The 17,412-nt window shown below is 43.5% G+C and overlaps 1 protein-coding gene across 4 annotated transcripts in view; it reads right to left on the bottom strand.

Moving 5' to 3' along the window:
- Positions 1–2,437: 2,437 nt before the first annotated feature.
- Positions 2,438–17,412, bottom strand: part of NUP214 (nucleoporin 214) — a 43,604-nt gene continuing 28,629 nt past the window's right edge. The window contains exons 29-36 of one of the 4 annotated variants that reach the window (XM_034067461.1): positions 15,118–16,872; positions 13,553–13,623; positions 12,902–13,055; positions 10,673–10,822; positions 7,767–7,938; positions 4,214–4,356; positions 3,361–3,385; positions 2,438–2,673 (exon numbers count right to left, since the gene is read on the bottom strand). In XM_034067461.1, the coding sequence (XP_033923352.1) occupies positions 2,640–2,673; positions 3,361–3,385; positions 4,214–4,356; positions 7,767–7,938; positions 10,673–10,822; positions 12,902–13,055; positions 13,553–13,623; positions 15,118–16,872 (2,504 nt within the window). In that variant the 3' untranslated portion in view covers positions 2,438–2,639. Of the gene's footprint in view, positions 2,674–3,360; positions 3,386–4,213; positions 4,357–7,766; positions 7,939–10,672; positions 10,823–12,901; positions 13,059–13,552; positions 13,627–15,117; positions 16,873–17,412 lie in introns of all 4 variants that reach the window. The other 3 variants (XM_034067459.1, XM_034067460.1, XM_034067458.1) reach the window with 3 other exon arrangements.

The following is a 17,412-nucleotide window of genomic DNA, read 5'->3' on the forward strand; positions in this document are numbered from 1 at the left end:
CCAGGCCACAGCATGGTCTCAAGGGAGGGAAAAATATGTTCTTTCATTAGCAATAATTAAGACTCCACCTTTGATGAAAGCCTGGCGAGACTTCTCATAGGGAATTAGCAGGGTAAAAAGGCACAACCACATTAGCACAGACCAAAGGGTGAGCTCCTTTAGAGCAGTCACTGCTGTCAGTTACTCGAGGATGGACCAGCAGGGACAACAAAACCACCAGAACAAGGGCTCCAAGCCCAGTTAGTGCTTGGCTTCTTTACCAGCTCTGTTGAGACGGGACTTTGTGGTAGTGGCTTTATTCTATGGTGGACACGTGTCCACAAAACCCTGGAGGGAGGCCATGAGATCCCAGGCCACTCAACGCAGATGAGAGCCTGCACCAGCTTCTGGCACCCACCAACCCAGAGCCACACGCACTTGCCAAGCCCTTGAGTCATCCAACACGAATGCAGATTTGCTCAAAGTCGACTTTGCTGCGTTTTGTGCTTATTCCTGTAGGCTTGTGGTCACGATCAGCCTCCCTGCGCTGCTCAGCGCCTCCAGCAGCTACTATGGAAACCAGGAGCAGCACCCGCTCCTCCAGGGCACGTAGTTCAGGGGGTTGGGTTGTTTCAGCCATGGTTTTGGAAGCATTGCAAGGAAATCTGTGTTCAGGCAGGATCTGGAGTGACTCCACCTGCCCTTCACTTGCCAAGGGTAAAGGAGTTAACAGGTAGCAAGCAGCACAGCAGGACAACCCCCAACTGCTCCCATCATTCCAAAAGAGAAACTTGCAATGGCCCAGCATGCCAACATCACATTCTTACCGAGCCAATCTTCTCCATAGCAAGGGGTTCGTTAGCTATCTGGGGCAGCACAGCTGATATGGCCTCGCTAGGAGGTGTTGCATGCCACAGCGAGGGGAGATTAATGCAAAGAATTTAAGGTCAATGGTTTGGGCCAACTGCTATTTATAAAGAGGAAGGAAAGCAGAGCAGCAGTATCACCTCTAGGCCATAAGAAATGGTGTACAGTCAAGGAGAACACACCAGCAGGCACACTTCAAACACCTCCATCTTTTTCTTCCATCGCCAAAGCAGCAAAACTGCAGTAGATTTTCTCCAAGGATCTCCAGTGCTCACTCTCTTCCATTAGAGGGAAAAGGAGGTTATAAACAACTCCCTGACAAGGTTGCTGTCTCAATTCGACACACACCATGCCAGGGTTCCAAAATCCAGGGCATATGTAAAAGCCTTGGAGCCTATAGCAAAGCTGTAAGCCTTCCTTGTACACTGTAATTCCCATCTTTTAGTAGTCTTCCTTTTTAAAGGGAACCTACCTAATGTCATTCCCTGTTGCAGAGATTGGAACGATGCTTTCCACAACAGGAGTTAGGATGAACACTCGCTTTTTAGGTTGACTTGAAAGAAGGGATTTCTTCAGGAACTGTTGATGGAAGTATCTGGTTTAGAACACACTGGATCCAAAACCAAGCAGTTACCAACTATTTACAATTCCAAAAAGCGACCACATGCCCACCAAACCAGAAAGTGACACATAAATTGTGTGGTATTAACAAGAAACCTTAATGCTTCTGCTGAAAATAGCAAAAGCAGAAGTACCCCAAAACGTCCTAATAGAACCAACAAGATAAACCCCATCCCATCTGCATGTATTCAACTAATACACAAGCTGTTATTTCAAAAGCATTTTTCAGAGAGCAACAAAACCCCATTTACATCATGTAGAGGTTTCGTGAAGGTCAGATGCATCAGACAGAGAAAGTGTTTGTCCAGAATGCCTTCAGGGCATTCTTTAAGCCATTTGCTCAGTATGTTCAAGTATAAACAGATGAGAGTTTCAAACGATACTGACTAAAGCTGAGCCACAGGGAACAAGCACAATCTCAGACATGTCACAAGCCAACAGTCAAAACCGTAAGCTGCAGAATCACCAACGCCTCTGCATGGAGGTCACACTTCAATACAAGGGCCAGAAGTTCTCTCTATAACCAGAGTTTCATTTTCTGAGCTCTGTGAAATGTACAGAAAGGTAAAAATAGGAGAGCTTTTCCTTCCCACCTCTTTGCTGAATGTTACTGCCATGGGAACGTGTTCTGCACGCTGCCAGTTTCTTCTCAGATAATTTCCTATTTCTCCACTAAGCCTCTGGCTCACACATGACTCAGTTTTAGCACTTCACTGAGAGAAGCATGTGGAACATCCCATACTTAAAATTAGCAGGGCAAAACTTCAGCCCCTTCTGAAGAGCCCTGGACAAACAGTCATTCTCTTCAATGAAATATGTGCTGGTTTCTATCACAGACCAACTGGAGCTACTCCCTTGTCTAGGCGTGGTATGAACAACAGAAAGGTAACTCCACTACGGGGCTGGTAACCACAGCATACATCCATTTCTTCTAGATGCAGGGAATTAAATCCTTCCAACACAGCTAACATCAAGGCAGATAAAATAGTTTAATATAGAGTGAGAACAAGTGTTACATAAAAATAAGCAAAATCTTTTTCTTAAAATAAAAAGAAATAAAAAGGAAAAACAAAGTCTGAGAATTTGTATTTCAAAGAAAAACTGTATTGGTCATGTGGATGATTCATGAATGCAGGAGCTATGGCAGTTCTACAGGAGGGCTCAGGATCTTTCTAGCTTCTCCATCCACTAAATCCAGAGGAAGATCTGTGGAGCAAGAAGAAACGACACAGGAATGAGTGCTGGAGTCTCCCTCAGGCAGTATTAAGTCAGCAGATCCCTCAAACAAGCTTCCAGTTTCCCTTGTATCAGAAGCTTATGAAAACGCATTGGTATTTCCAGCATCTTTTACCTGAGGCTGCATCAACACATCATACCTAGATGGAAGGTTCTAGAATAAGCATAAATCTCTCTGGAGAGATACACATGCTCTGCTTGATAGGGAAACTAAGGTTTAAGAAACCTGCTAAACCTAATCAAGCAGGGCAGTGGCAGAGTGAATGACAGAGCTAACCTCAGCTCCTTGTCCTGTTCTTTAACTGTAAACCATGATCTCAATTCAGCCAGAAAACTACTGATAATTCCTTGTTTCAACCTGATAAATGGAGTAGATATTAGATTCACACACACAGCGTGAGCATGCACATCATGTGCCTGAGAGGTGAAGAAAGAGCATGATCTAACTGAAAATTCTCTTTCATATGAAAGATTAACCTCCCTGGAAAGCACACACTGAGAGCCAGGACTTGGAGCTCTATGCAGTGCCACTGAAAAGGAAACCAGAACTCGTGTGTTAGTGCTACTTTCAAACCTTGCTCTTGTAAACCATTCAACTCTTCTATTTTGATTCTATTTGTACTTTTAATGAAGAATTGGACAGAAAATGGTACTTACGTGTTAGCTGATCCAAACCCAAACCCTGAAAGAAATGCAAGAGTAAGAAAATAATTGGTAAGAAGTAAAATGAATGCATAAGGTCTGTAGTAAACATCCCCTCCCACACACAGATTGAAAAGCATTTCTTTCCTGCCTTAGGTCAGGGAAAGAGCAATGGGCAAACAATGAAAGTCAAATCTCCATCTAGAAGAAAACTGACTTGCCTCAGTTCCTAAGAGGGCTTTGCTTTCACTGATAATCAGCTAGGTCCATTCATTAGCAGGAACTGCATACAATGTCCCTGCTTTATTCACCTCTCCATGAAAATAGAGGGCTGCTCTCTGAAGACAGAGCTCGTGCTTAATACAAGCCAATGGTGACACCAACGAGTGTATCATCTCCCAAAGGCTCTGTTCTCAGCCCTGCATAAATCACTGCAGCTTTACCAAATTACACCAAATAAAAATCTGGCTATTGCTGTTCCACCTCAGTCCTGCAGCTCATCTTCTTCTGACACTAAGTGCTTCCATACAGAGACCCATGCATATGGTACTGAATAGTCATTATTTCTCAGTATTTCCCTTTGAGAAGAAAGAGCAGCTCTATGAAAGGGGGTGAAAAGCATTAACCTGATGAGGGTGATTTATTCAAATGCAACACAGCATGTCAGTGATGGAATTACGAGCTCAATTCTGAGAAGAAGACACTATACCCGCCCCTGCAGCACAATTCTCCAGGACATGGTGCCTTCCCTACAGCAGGATTAGGGCCACGCAGATTTGTGATGAGGAGCTGAGGATTCACACCCACGTTCCAGGGAAAGCTGTACACATGGGGCCTGTTAGGTTCGTTATATTTCAGCTTTTCCTACCTCCTCCACCTGTCCCAAAAGCTGAGAATCCACTGCTTTGTGTGCCAAAACCGGTTCCCTGTTGTGAGAGCGAGCCAAATGTCGGGGTGTTCTGATTTGCTAGCGTGCCAAACGATGCTGTGTTGTTACTGGTACCACCAAACCTGCAGTTTAAAGAGAAAATCTGTATTTGCAAACATCATCTAACTTACACTGGAAGTTTGTCCCCACACCTGCAATGATAACAGCACACCCAAACAATGATGCATCAAGAGAGAGACCACCTGATATGAATAATGATAATTGTTCGCTCTGAAAATGGATTTACTCTTTTGGGGAAGGCTATTGTACATACAAACATCTGTCCAGCTCCTGTGCTTAATGTACACCAGGTAGAAAGACAAATACGTTCATGCTTACACAAGGTACATTTTTAAGTGCTTGGACATACCAACTCCAGCCATCAAATGGAAGATATTATTTCACCCCTGTGTAGTTTTCACCCTCTAAGCTTAAAAGTACAGCATCATCGTGTTTCACAAACAGGGCAGCAAATACAGAATTGGTATGAGCTGCTGATGGCCAGAGCACAAAGCAGAGCCCAGACTCCCAGCTTTCAGATGGCACCTTTCCCTGCTGCCTACATGAACCACCTGCACATCTCTCAATTCCTTTCCCTCCCCAGCCCATTTGGAACCACACTCAGTTCCAGTGCTTCCCTGAAGATCTGCACCTACCTGGCACTTCTCCCCATCACCCTTGGAGTACTTCCCTAATTGCTTTAGGGGACTGAAATAAGAAGCATTTTTACATATGGAAATTGGTCTCCTTTCTCCACCCACTCTGTCCAACCAGGCATTGTAGAGCTATCAGCATGACACACTAATGAGACCACAGTACACATGATGGTTCTCTGCCCCCACTCATGATTCAGAACTGGGAGAAGCATAAGAGGTGCATTCAAAAACCAAGCTTCAGGTGTTTCTCTAACTTAAAACACAGACATTTTGCATTCAGTTCTGCAAGTGCACAATGCTACAAGTACTAACCCAGCACCAGCCCTTCCCTGAGCAGACAGTTGAGTCAAACAGTGTGCCAGCTTCGCAAGGCTGTGCCTTACACAAGCTCCTGTCATTTCTGGCTTAAAATATGAACTGACAGCACGTTAATGCACCTCTCCATCCATCCAGATCTAGTAGACTTTAAAGAAAAAAACCCAGAAAACCCAGCACACACATCAAAATGTATCTCTCCAGATAAAAGATAACTCCTGTAGCAGTCTGACAAGCAATTCACCTGGTAAAGGACATCACCTCTCATATCGCAGACACTGTCAATTGTACACACCACTTCCACATACAGCATTAGATACAGTGGGCAGTTCATGGCCCTGCTAATCATCCCTTTGCCTCTGGTTGGGCTCTTGACCCATATAACATGCAGACAACTTCAGCTCAGAACCACAAATGTGGTTTCCTCAGGAAAGGCAGAACAGGTTTTGTAGTTCGTTTCTCAAAGAGCAGCACGATAAAGTGTTTTAGAACAAGAGCCTGTTACAGTGCTCCATCTCCTCAGGACTGTGCAACTGAACACACACATCACGTCTAACCGGTGAAAGGAAGTGGAGATGAAAATAGTGACAAGGAAACTTGTGGTTCAAACTGCCTCTTTCAGTTGCAACCAGAAGAACACGCCTGTTGAAAAAGGTGAAGCACAGCACAAGCAGAGAAATAGCTCAAACTATGGAGACGTTTGGGTTGGTTTCTTTTTTACATAAAAAGACATTAAATACAGTCCTTGCCTGGTAACAATTTAATCAAACTTAGCTTGCTCACATTTTCAGGTCTTTTGTAAGCTTCTATGCAAAACAGAATTGAGAGGCACTTGAGGTTAGTTTATGCAAGCAAAACATGATTTGCTCACAAACAGTCGGAATTACAGACTTTGCAGGAGTGTAGTGGTTTCTATTTTTGACACCCAAGTCATTTATCAAGTGATGCAGATCTTTCAGAACTGAAGCAGCAATGAATCACATGGACTGAAGTTAGCAGGGTGTTCTCAGCATCTCGGGGCTAATACCACACAACGTACTGGCAAGTAACTTCTCCAGAATGGGGATTTTTTAGAGTTTCACTTCAAGAGAAAGGCAGAAAGGAGGTGCCCTGCACAGACACTGCCTTATACTGCAGAATTAAACTGTTGCTCACAATTTTATGGTGAGGTTTGGATCCAGTTCCTCAGGAAACTCTGAAAACATCAAACTGAGTCTGCACCTTTCTGCTAGAGTAGAAAGTCTCAAAACTTGACACAATTTAAGCCACTGAATTATCTTTCTTGAGCCTGCAGTGTGCTTATGCAAGAGCTCTGTTTGCATCATCATGCTGCTTGTTCCAAATCCCATTTTATCTCTAAGCTTCCAACATTGTCACTGAATGCATCCAGTTTCACTACAAAATCCTGCAGCACAATGGGTGCAAGCTGGAACTCAACAAAGTATCACTTGAGTGGAAGCTAAGTCTTCTCTACATCCTTCTTTGTGAGGATTTAATTAAGCTGCCTCTATCTTTACCCTTTCCAAAGGGACTCTCCAGTTTGCTGCACCAGAGTTCAGGATGCAGCAGAACCACTGAGCTGAAGCCTCCCATAGCTCAGGAGTGCCCTGGCAGATGGGCATCTGCCTAAACTCATGGGGAATTAACAGGTTACACTTCTGGATGTTCTAATGTCCCTTACATAAAGGCAGCTCCTGCTGAAACTAAAAGAGAAATGCTTGTGAAATATGTAAACATGAAGATTCCAGTTTCCTCTTCTCACTGGAGGTTTTTCCTTTTTTCAGTTGGGTCTGTTCTGTCTGAATATAACTGCAGGGCATGAGGGAGAGTTGCTTACTGGTGGTGCAATGCTGAAGAAGTGCACTTGCTGCCTATTCCAGAAGCTGCTTTTCAAGGTTTGATATTCTGTGCTTAATGAACAAAACAAGGAGTGCTATCTGCTCTGGTGCCAAGCACAGGCTTAAGGGGTAAAGAAACAGACAAAACCAATCAGTGTGGGATAAACACGAATCGCTCCAGGAGCACAGACTGTTACAAATGCTTTATCCCACCTCCAAAGGTGAGAGAACAGCCTGAATTCTCATTAGTATCTCTAGCCCAAATCTCACAAGCAGATAAGGTGGCCAGACAGTCACAGATAACGATGTTTATTATTTTCTCTGCCAGGCATAGTTTGTAGGTCTAGATCCGAACTCATTAAGTGTGCACACAGAAAATACTCCTGCATTTCCTTAGACAGTTGCAAGATGACTCACATCCCTTCCCCTCCGAATCTCTGAAACTAAAGATTCAACATAGTAGTTTCAGCACTGAAATGAGATCATACACATTATTTCCTTTGGGAATGAAGTCTTCGTTCTCTGCCTTTTTATTTTAGTTTTAAACGAACAAACCAAGGACACTTAGAGCTTTGCAATCAATCACAGAACATATTCTTTACCTTAATGCAGAGACAGCTAAGCATAATGGTCTTTGTCATGCAAGAACGTTGTTTTCCCCATCCCTGGACCCTGGTGGCTTACCCAAATCCTCCGGCGCTGGCTGCTGCTGTACCCTCGCCGAACACTTTGCCTCCCGTTGAGCCCAGAGGGCTTGAAAAGGTTGGGGCTGAACCGAATGCTGGCACCCCTCCGAACCCAGGGGATCCCCCAAAAGTGGGAGGGCTGCCAAACACTGGAGCAGCACCGAAGCCACCTGAGCAAAACAGAGGCAAAAAAGGAACAAGAACATCACGTCAACAATAATGCAGAAAGAAAGAGAAAAACCAAAGAACCAGATTTCTAAGCAATCTCCATAATGGGGCTGTTCATCTTATCATATGGACACAGCAATATTTATAAACTAATTGGCACACAGCTACCAAACTGCAGGGTATGACAGGGATAAGAAAAGGAGCTGAGGGCATGCAAAAAACTGCAACCAAATTAAAGAGACTATCCAGAAGAAAACCATATTCTGGGTCTCTTAAACGTTTCATCACAAGATCAACTCAGTCCCCAGAGCTGTACTAGAAGGTGGTTATACATCATACATGGTAGCACACTGTGAAGGAATCTCTACTGGCTTTATGTAAAAAAAGATCAGGTTTTTAATTGAGAGATAGAAATGTGCACAATAATCAAGTTACAATAAACATACATAGAGCAGGTGATAGACTGGTGCTTTTATTATTGTTTAAAAAACACATATTCTTCCTTCACCATAAAACTAGCATTCCTTGCCAGAAAAAAAAAGCTCAGCTTACATAGTCAGTTTTATAGAAAAGCTCTGCTCATCACCATTTAAACAAGTTACTATCCAAAGGACCACATAGAACAGCGCAGAATGAAAAGCCTGCTATAAAGGGTAGCTCTGTGCACATTTGCTGCTGGCCGGGTTGCAGTGTTTTACCCTGGTTTCTAATCTAAAGCTCTGGAAGGACACACAAGTTTCCTGCAAACAGAACTCCATGCATGCAAGTGCTTTAACTGGAAGAACTCCCTTATGCAATGGGTAAGCATCCCTCACCTCTTAAGATCAGGTAACAGATAGCAAGCTTGGTTTTTAGGTGTTGCCGTGATGCAAAAAGATTCAGGTAGGGTATTATCTAATCCGAGTTTAAGTGGTGGAAACTAAGATGCAATGATTAAATGCCAGGTCAGCAGATTCCTGCAGAGAATCAGGAACTGAACTCTGCTCTTGGCAATTTCTCTTCAAGAGTTTAGCTGCCTTCTGCAGCTCTATCTAGACTCCTACACAGATGATTTTATTCTATATTCATCTGCTGATATTACTGTCCTGTTTCTAGTTGACACTGTGGAACGTGAGGGACACCTGCTCTGCTGTGTGACTAGGGATGAGGATGGGATACCACCACACATTTTAATACCCTGGGTGAAATTCCAGTCCATGTCAAGGTAACAGATAGTGTTTGGCTGTAAACACAAAAGGTGTGGAAAAGAATAAATGCTAGGCCTGAATTATTTAAACACAGAAGAGGTATCTTGTTACCTCTATCTCTAGGAAGTCAGAGTATTTATCACAGGAGCTGAAGCTCTCCTTGGCATTAACTCTCTTCTGCAAAGCATATTAACATGTTTCATTTTTCTTTCTCCACTATTTGTAAGTAGCGAAACCAGAGCAAAGGGGGATTCAAATCAAGCAAACCCTTCACTGCAGCTGAGGGGATGACATGCCATTCATTTTGGTATTTAGCAAATACAAGCAGAGGAGGGAAGGATCTGAGCTCTGTGTGAGTGGATGTACATTCTGCAGAAATTACGTGAAAATCCTATCACAAGAAGAATTGTGAAACTAATCAAAAGCAAGGAAAAAGTTAGTGGGTGAATGAAAGAAGAACTTCCTTCAGCAATGCCTTTCTCCTCCTCTAGCAAAAACAGCAGATGGGAGGTATGCCAGAGACAAGAAACTACCACTACCAAGTGGAATGCAATACTTGAAAGACACCTTACAAAGGGCTGCTGGATCTGACAGCACCACCATTATGTTCTCAGCCACTTCACTAACATGAGAGCACAGCCAGTGACAAGCAGAGAGCGCTTCCTCCCAGTGCACTGCTTCTCCAAAGGGAGTTCATGAGCACCATTTTCTGAAGACAACTTCAAGGATGACCAAATCTCTACTACTTCCCCCAGTAACAAAGCTTCAACAGACACTCTTGGAGCATCTTTATCTATGTACACTGTAAGAATGGGCTGAGGATAAAGGAGAGAAGCTTGGCTCTGCCTGACCCTTTGAACCTCCATTTTTGTCTATCAACAAAATGAACATTTTGCCACTGAGTTCTAATGGACCTATCACAGTCACCACTCCTCTTGTGGCTCTTTCTTTGGGCAGATGACAGTAAAAAGAAAAGAGGTTTTGTGAAATTTCCAGTATTTGATTCAATGAATTCAATTGGCAGAGAACAGAAGAGAGGATGATGGCAGGTCAAGACTGGTTTCAAAAGAGAAGGACCTGAACCATGTCGAATACAAATTTTATGAGGGAGCTTCCCCACTGCAGGCATCTGCATTCACTCAAGTGAAGAAATGGGGACAAAAAGAGTTACAAAACCCAGAGTGAAGTTTGGAAGATAATATTCCAAGGAAGCACCTAAAATGGGACAAATTTCTTCAGTTCCATATTTTGTATTCTTCATTTTATGGTACCCAAGACCAGAACGAATTCACAGAGCTCTCTGCTCTTAAACTGCAATGGGAATTTCTGGAACGAACACCTGAAAATGTAGTTTATTGGATGCTTTTCTGCACATGGAATTGTAAATCCCTGCTTGAATCCACCAGCTAAAGTTCCATTCCCTAAGCCACTATTTATTGTTCAGAGACAATTCCTGTACATGTACTGAGCCCAGGCTGTAGACATCTAAATGGTAGAATCCTAAATATCTCACAGATAACCATGGCTGTTCATAGATTAAACAAAGTACCTGCTTTGTTTGGACTGGAGAATCCAAAGCCTTGGGATGCCACACTTCCACCACCAGAGCTGAAAGTGCCTGTAGGCTTCTGCTCTCCAAAAGATGAGCTACCAAATCCAAAAGTCTTTGCTCCACTGTTTCCAAATAAGCTGGAAGAACCTGGGGAGAAGAAGAACAGTTGAGAAGTTCCTAAAAGACAATATCCTACATTACACTTTATTACCTGGATTAGCAGATCCTCAAGCACAAAATGAACACCACATTGAAAACAGCACTCTGCAGACAGAAGCCAAATTTTCCCATATTCCTACAGGGCTTTGTAGTTTCACTGAGATCCATTACGGATCTCATGGACCACTAACAACCCTTTACTGCTGCAATCTAGGAAATCACAGTGATGGATGATTTGTTTAGTTGCATCCTGTGCTGCAGTCACCAAAAGACAATCCCTCAAGTGAGAAATTACAGCAGCAAAGATGAGTTTACCATAAATTGAAGATTCTCAGCTATTGTGGCAATGGTGAGTATTTCTTAACATGACTGACAGGACCTTAAAGCAGGAGTCAAACTCTTCCAGCCTTACTGAGAAATAACTCAAGTTTTCTTCTTTCATAAGTCTACAGAGAGATTTAGCATCTAGTGGCAGGACACAGAATAACCAAAGCTCCTCTCTGGTGAACCATCTGTTTTATTTTATCACAAAACCCAGTGCTCCAATAAAGGAGGGATCAATCAGCACAGTTAGAGGACTGACCTCAACCATTAATCCCAAAGGATCATTAACGATGTAATAAAACAAATGGATTTGCTCTCCCAAGACTTGAAGCCAACTTCTAGCCACTTGCAGCGAATTCTACAGCTTCCCTTTATTCCCTTAGTTTTACATCTTGGACACTGTTTCCCTTTCTTTGTGCTTTCTACCTGCTGGACTCCACCCCTCCTGCCTTCCCCTTCACCCAAACCCATGTCACAAGGGATGAAATAACAAAGTTGGGCAGTCTCATTAAATAACAGTCACACTTCAGAAATCATTATGAATTGCTTTTGTGACATACAAATGCATGGAACAAGTGCAGACCTACACTTGCTGCACACGAAAAGCACGAGAGAACCTGCTAGTATTTTCAACTAATTGCTAGAGCAGACAATGGCATATAAGCATCTCCGCTCAGATTTTAGGGTATTACCAAGACCTGTTACCCCAGAACACTCAAAACTAATGTGTTTTTATCTTGACACAGGCATTCAAAAACCAGATCTTTACACTAGTGGACAGTGATTGATTCTTGCCTTTACAGTTAAACCTTTATAGCTTCTAGAAAGAATTTCTAATAGCCCCTTAATGTCCCTGGTGCAAAGGAACCTGTTGGCAGCTTTAGTTTATTCTTAACTACTTTTCGTGCCTCTTTTGGTAGGTTGGTTGGACAAGAAGCAGTATGTGGGACGGTTGGTGTGGCACCTCACATGCAGATTGATTTAGCAAACACACACACATGGACTGATGCCTTTTAGCTGACAACTGGAGCAAAAGAAAGGACAAGGGATGAGTCCCTCCTCCCAAAGAGGGCTTCAACACAATCCCTTGTATGAGTTTATCTCTGAGAGACCCACCCTGCCTATTAAATCTGGGTAAAAACTGGTAAAAGGAACTCTAATTCTGCATCCTTGCCAAAACAGACTACAGACCCAAACCAATCACTGTATTTGTTTTTCTTTACATCCACGTGACTGAAGAAATTCACATCTCCTCCTATATCCAAGAAATGACAGCTTGTCCATATGTGTTAGCCATTTCTGGGACAGAGCTGAGGATACTGCTACTCATCACATACTTGTTAGCTTGGTTTCTTTTGAGCACAGATTATTAATACTGCCCAGTGTTAGAGGAGGGTAGAAATAATTAAAGCTTTCTAACTTCCAGACAAGTTGGAAGCAGAAATTCAGTGACAAGAATTTAGACTATTCCATTTTGAAGAAGTATCTGGCCACAAATTCCCTACAGAATATAGATATTATTCTCGCTTGCTGCATCTGCTTTTTTGTTTCAATGGCTTCCCTATTTGCTCTCCATAAACCTAAAACTCCAGATTACACATGATGCAGTCTCTGTTACCCCCTAGAAGCCTTTCATGTTAACACAGAATTTACTTGAACGTGACTAATGGCAGAAAAGCAGATGGGATCCCAAAAGCAGATGGAAATCACAGCACATTTTGTATTCTTGTTTTGTTCACTTACTCTGGGAAGCTGCAGATCCAAATCCTCCACTGGAGGAACTGAAGGGATTCTTATTGGCTGCATCCTGACTTGGCTTTCCTCCCAGACCACTGAAGAAGCCTCCACCTCTCCCACCACTTCCAGCTCCAAACAAGCCTCCACTGGAAGAAGATGGCTGCTGGAACACAAAAAGGACAAAAAAGGGATTTAAACAAAGTCAAAGCACCACAAGCCTCCAAGGCAGATTTTTCTGTTCAGACTATTCCTCTAGATGTACGAAGGAGCTGATGAACCAGTAAGCAATTACATCCCCACATGTAATGCAGTGAAATCTTATTCATGTCTGTCTTAAACCTTGTCTGTGGCACAGAATAATGTCTTGGAAACTTACCCTCCACTGTCCACTTGGCATGGAATAAAAGGAGGTGACTTTCCACATGTCTTATCTTATCCTGCACGTGATAAAACATTTATCCCTCATGCTCCTCGGAAAACACTTGCGCAAATGCTGCTTTGGTGCCCACTACAATAGCAAATACTTTCAGTACAGTCTGGGATGCTTGTTGCTCAGTATGTCAAATTGTATCTTTTAATCAGAAATAGGCAGGGAATCCTGAACAAGTCCACTCTACATAACACTCTCTTGTTTCTACAAATGCAGTAAGTACTTGCCTGGCCAAAGACAGTGCCTCCAGTATTAGCTGCTTGCCCAAACACAGAGCCTGTGTTACTGGAACCAAAACCTGCTAAGAAAAGAAAGGAAAATAAACCATCATGACTATTACTAGGGTGTAAGACAATTCAGGGAGGTGACACTAGCCCAGAGCAGGGTGAGGACAGGTCTCCTATACCAAAACACAGGATACACATGATGTTACCAAATGTATTTGGGTTAGACCAATTTTAAGTATGTACCAACACACATGGTATAATTCCATTGAGAGTTTATTTGAAAGTCAGTCTCCTTTTCTCTTTGGCCAACTTAAAACCAAACAGAAAACAAAAGGCCAATTGTGAGACTGTTGCTAACAATATAAGAGAACTGGATTTCTGTTATAGCTATAATAATCCTCCATGTCACGAACAAGTGCTGTAGCGTTCTGATTGCACTTGTGTAAGAAGCTTTGTTACCTAAAGATTCCTGTTATAGATAATGAAATGTTTTGATTAAAAGAAGAACTCCATGTTCCATTTTCCAGTTCACTTCAATGTGCATTCTGTAGTAAAACTTTCATTTCTATAATTAGGAACACCTTTCTCAAGCAGAGTTCACTTCCCCCTATTTAACTGTTCTCTGTTACTGTAGTTAAAATGAACAAGCAGTTTGCCTACAGTGCCATCATTTTTAATTAAATGAGCCTAATTAGGTTTTTTTCTTTGGAAATACATGTTCTCTATTATTACTGTGTACTTTTCACTTGTCCCTGGGAGCCACCTGAAGATTGTACAGACAAAGCTTTGGAAAAAAACCCAACAATATATTGTAACAATGTGGAGAACAAAAGGAGATTGACAAAGTAGGCTTGGTGTGTTCAAGTGTTCAATTGAACTGTGTAGACAAGGTAGCTGATGCTCATGTCGCTGCTATATTTCATTTTGAGATGTTTCCAAAGGCAAAAGCAGATTTAACAGATTAGTTCCTTGCTAACCCATCAATTGGAAGGCTTAAAACCTACTGCCATCTCCAATCATGATATAATACCATACCTGCCTATACATCTGCTGCTGCCTGTACTCTATGCAGCCCACTGAAGAAGTGCTGCATCTGTACTCAATGCCTTGATTATGATTTCGGAGCTGTCTTGCCACTTGAGTGTAACAATTTACAACACCACACTAGTTTAAGATCTTTTACACTGTGCTGAATCCAACCCACTTATTTTTGTACAGGCAGGACAATTCATAATTCAAAATTAAGTCAAGGTAGACTTGTAAGCATAAAAATGAATGCAAGATTGGATTGACAAGGCTACATTCAGAGGCCGACTGACAAAGAGTGAAGCAGAGCAAAAGCTTCTTTAGTCTCCAGCATTAGCCTCCCCCTCATACACACACTGCAGCTCCTCTTCCTACTAACTGAAAAGAAACCCAGCCAACAAACCAAAAACCCTCAAGTGCCACAGGGGGAATAAAAAAAGACACTAAAAATGTCCTACTTTCCCCAGTGACACAGTGCTCTCTGTAGTTCAGCCAGACATCACCACTGGGATATCATATCTCCCTCCATTTGTTCTTACCTGAAGCTTGGCAGAAGCTGAACCCAGCAGATGATGTTGTAGTAGTAACAGTGGCAGCGCTACCAAAGACTGATCCTCCTTGCCCAAAGCCAGTGTTCTGCCCAAACACTGGAGGGCTGCTTTGTCCAAAGAGCCCACCTCCAGTGCTGGCAGATGGCTGTCCAAAGGAAAAGGAACTGGCACTGTTGGTGCTAGCTGGTGCTCCAAAAACACTGCCACTGTTTGAGGCTGCTGTGGAAGCTGCTGGCTGGCCAAAGGCTGGCATTGTCCCAAACCCAGACTGGCTAAAGGTAAAACCACTTGAAGAACTGCTTGCTGGTTGCCCAAAGGTTGGTGCTTGTCCAAAGGCAGGCTGACCAAAGCCCCCAGTAGTGGTGGTACCAAAAGCAGAAGTACCAAAACCTGAGCTGGCAGCCTGTGTAGTAGTGGTGGCAGTGGCCAAGGTACTGGTGGTGAGTTGTCCAAAAGGAGAGGATGCTGTGGTACCTGCTGGTAGTTGTCCAAACACAGGTGGTGTGGAAGGAGCAACAGCTGTATCACCAGCAGGCTGGCTGAATGCTGAGCCAGAAGAGCTGGAACTTGAAGGCTGAGAGAACACCGAGGAGCCTGCAGAAGTGGGGGCAAACACGGGAGCACCAACAGCTGGACTCTGCACACATGTAGTAGCATCAGAGGTAGCAGCCAACACACTTGTGGCTTCTGCAGGAGAGGCAATGCTTGTTGTAGAAGTTGCTGCTGAGACATTCTGATCTGGTGGGGCAGCTGCAGAAACTGCAGGAGGCACTGGTGCCTTCAAATCGCTTGTGGTGGCAGGAGCAGCAACAGCATCAGGGGGAGATGCTGGTGATGTGGTGCCAGAGCCCACAGAGACCATGTCCCCAGCTGTGGCCTGGGGTAAAGCGGGTTCTTTAATGGGCTCTGAAAGCTGTATCTGTGGCTGTGGTGACAGTGTTGTTGGAGGTGAAGATCCAGCTGCCACAGCTTCATTTTCAGATGGCTTTTCTGGCACAGACAGTAATTTGGCATCCCCTGCACCCTTAGTAGAAGCTGCAGCAGTTTGTGTTGAACTCAAGAAATTTCCAAATGAGAGGGATGCTGAAGTGGAGAAGGTAGAAGGGGTAGAGATGGATGTGCTCATACTGTTTGCTTGCTGAATACCAAATGAAAAGGTGGGCTTGCTGCCACTAGAGCTTCCAAGACTAAATACAGAGGACCCTGTGCTGGTTATCTGGACGTTACCAAAGAGACTGCCTGTGGCACTAGTGCTGATGGGCAGGGATGCTGTGCCAGCTGATGTAACTGAGGTTGAAGCAGCTTCTCCCGTTTTTCCTAACAACAGGGGAGCACCAAAAGTAAACCCAGAAGGTACTGTAGATACCTTAGATGACTGTGCTCCTACAACACTGGTAGGTGGTGCTTTAGTGGTGGTCTTGGCATTATCATCTACTTGACCAACCCGTAGTCCTGAGAAGCTCCCGAGAGTTTCCCCAGCTATACTGCTCTGAAACAAGTGATCTCCTGATTTAGATGGGGAGACATCCAACTTGCCAGACGTTGTGGATGGAGCAGAAGATGTTGTTGCAGCAGGTTTGTTTGGCTGGGTGCCATCTCCTGAGGGGCTATTTCCTGCTAAGGCCCCTGGAGCACCTGCTGGCTTGAGCGACCCAAAAGTGAAGGAGCCCTCAGGGGTTACTCCAAATTTGGAACCCCCAGCAAGTGCAAACGAGTCGGTCTGGGTGGACTCTTTAGCAGGAGCTGCCAGAGAGAGTGACAGAAGTTACAAACTGAGTTACAGTATGCAAAGCTCCTTTATCATTCTTACAATAACGGCATGCTTTAGTATTTTACAGGTGGCTAAACAGTGGTCTTGCCTCAAAACTATAAAACCTCTAACCCCTTCCATGTGCATTCAGGAGACAACACTGACATCTGAAGCCTTTATGGACAGGGTTGCAGTAACAAACACTTTCATGCCATAGCCTCCACTTAACCATCCTCCTCTGAGTACAGACAATTTCAGCCTTTAGCTCTCATGTCTTTTTCAACAGTTTGATAAAACATAAAAGACCTGGTTACTACAGACCATTTCCTGTTAACACCATTCTCACTCCTTACCTGGTTCAGCTAAACCCTGACATTCACTACAGAATTCTCTGTAGTGAACAGAACATGCTCAGAACAGAGCAGGGTCATAAACGTACTATTGGGCACTGCATTCTACAGAATCAAATCTTTCTTTACCAATTCAACTATTTATAGACCATCAACCAGTTTCTATGCATCCTGTTTTCAGCT

This window comes from Melopsittacus undulatus, chromosome 11 (assembly GCF_012275295.1).
Source record: "Melopsittacus undulatus isolate bMelUnd1 chromosome 11, bMelUnd1.mat.Z, whole genome shotgun sequence".
Taxonomy (NCBI): domain Eukaryota; kingdom Metazoa; phylum Chordata; class Aves; order Psittaciformes; family Psittaculidae; genus Melopsittacus; species Melopsittacus undulatus.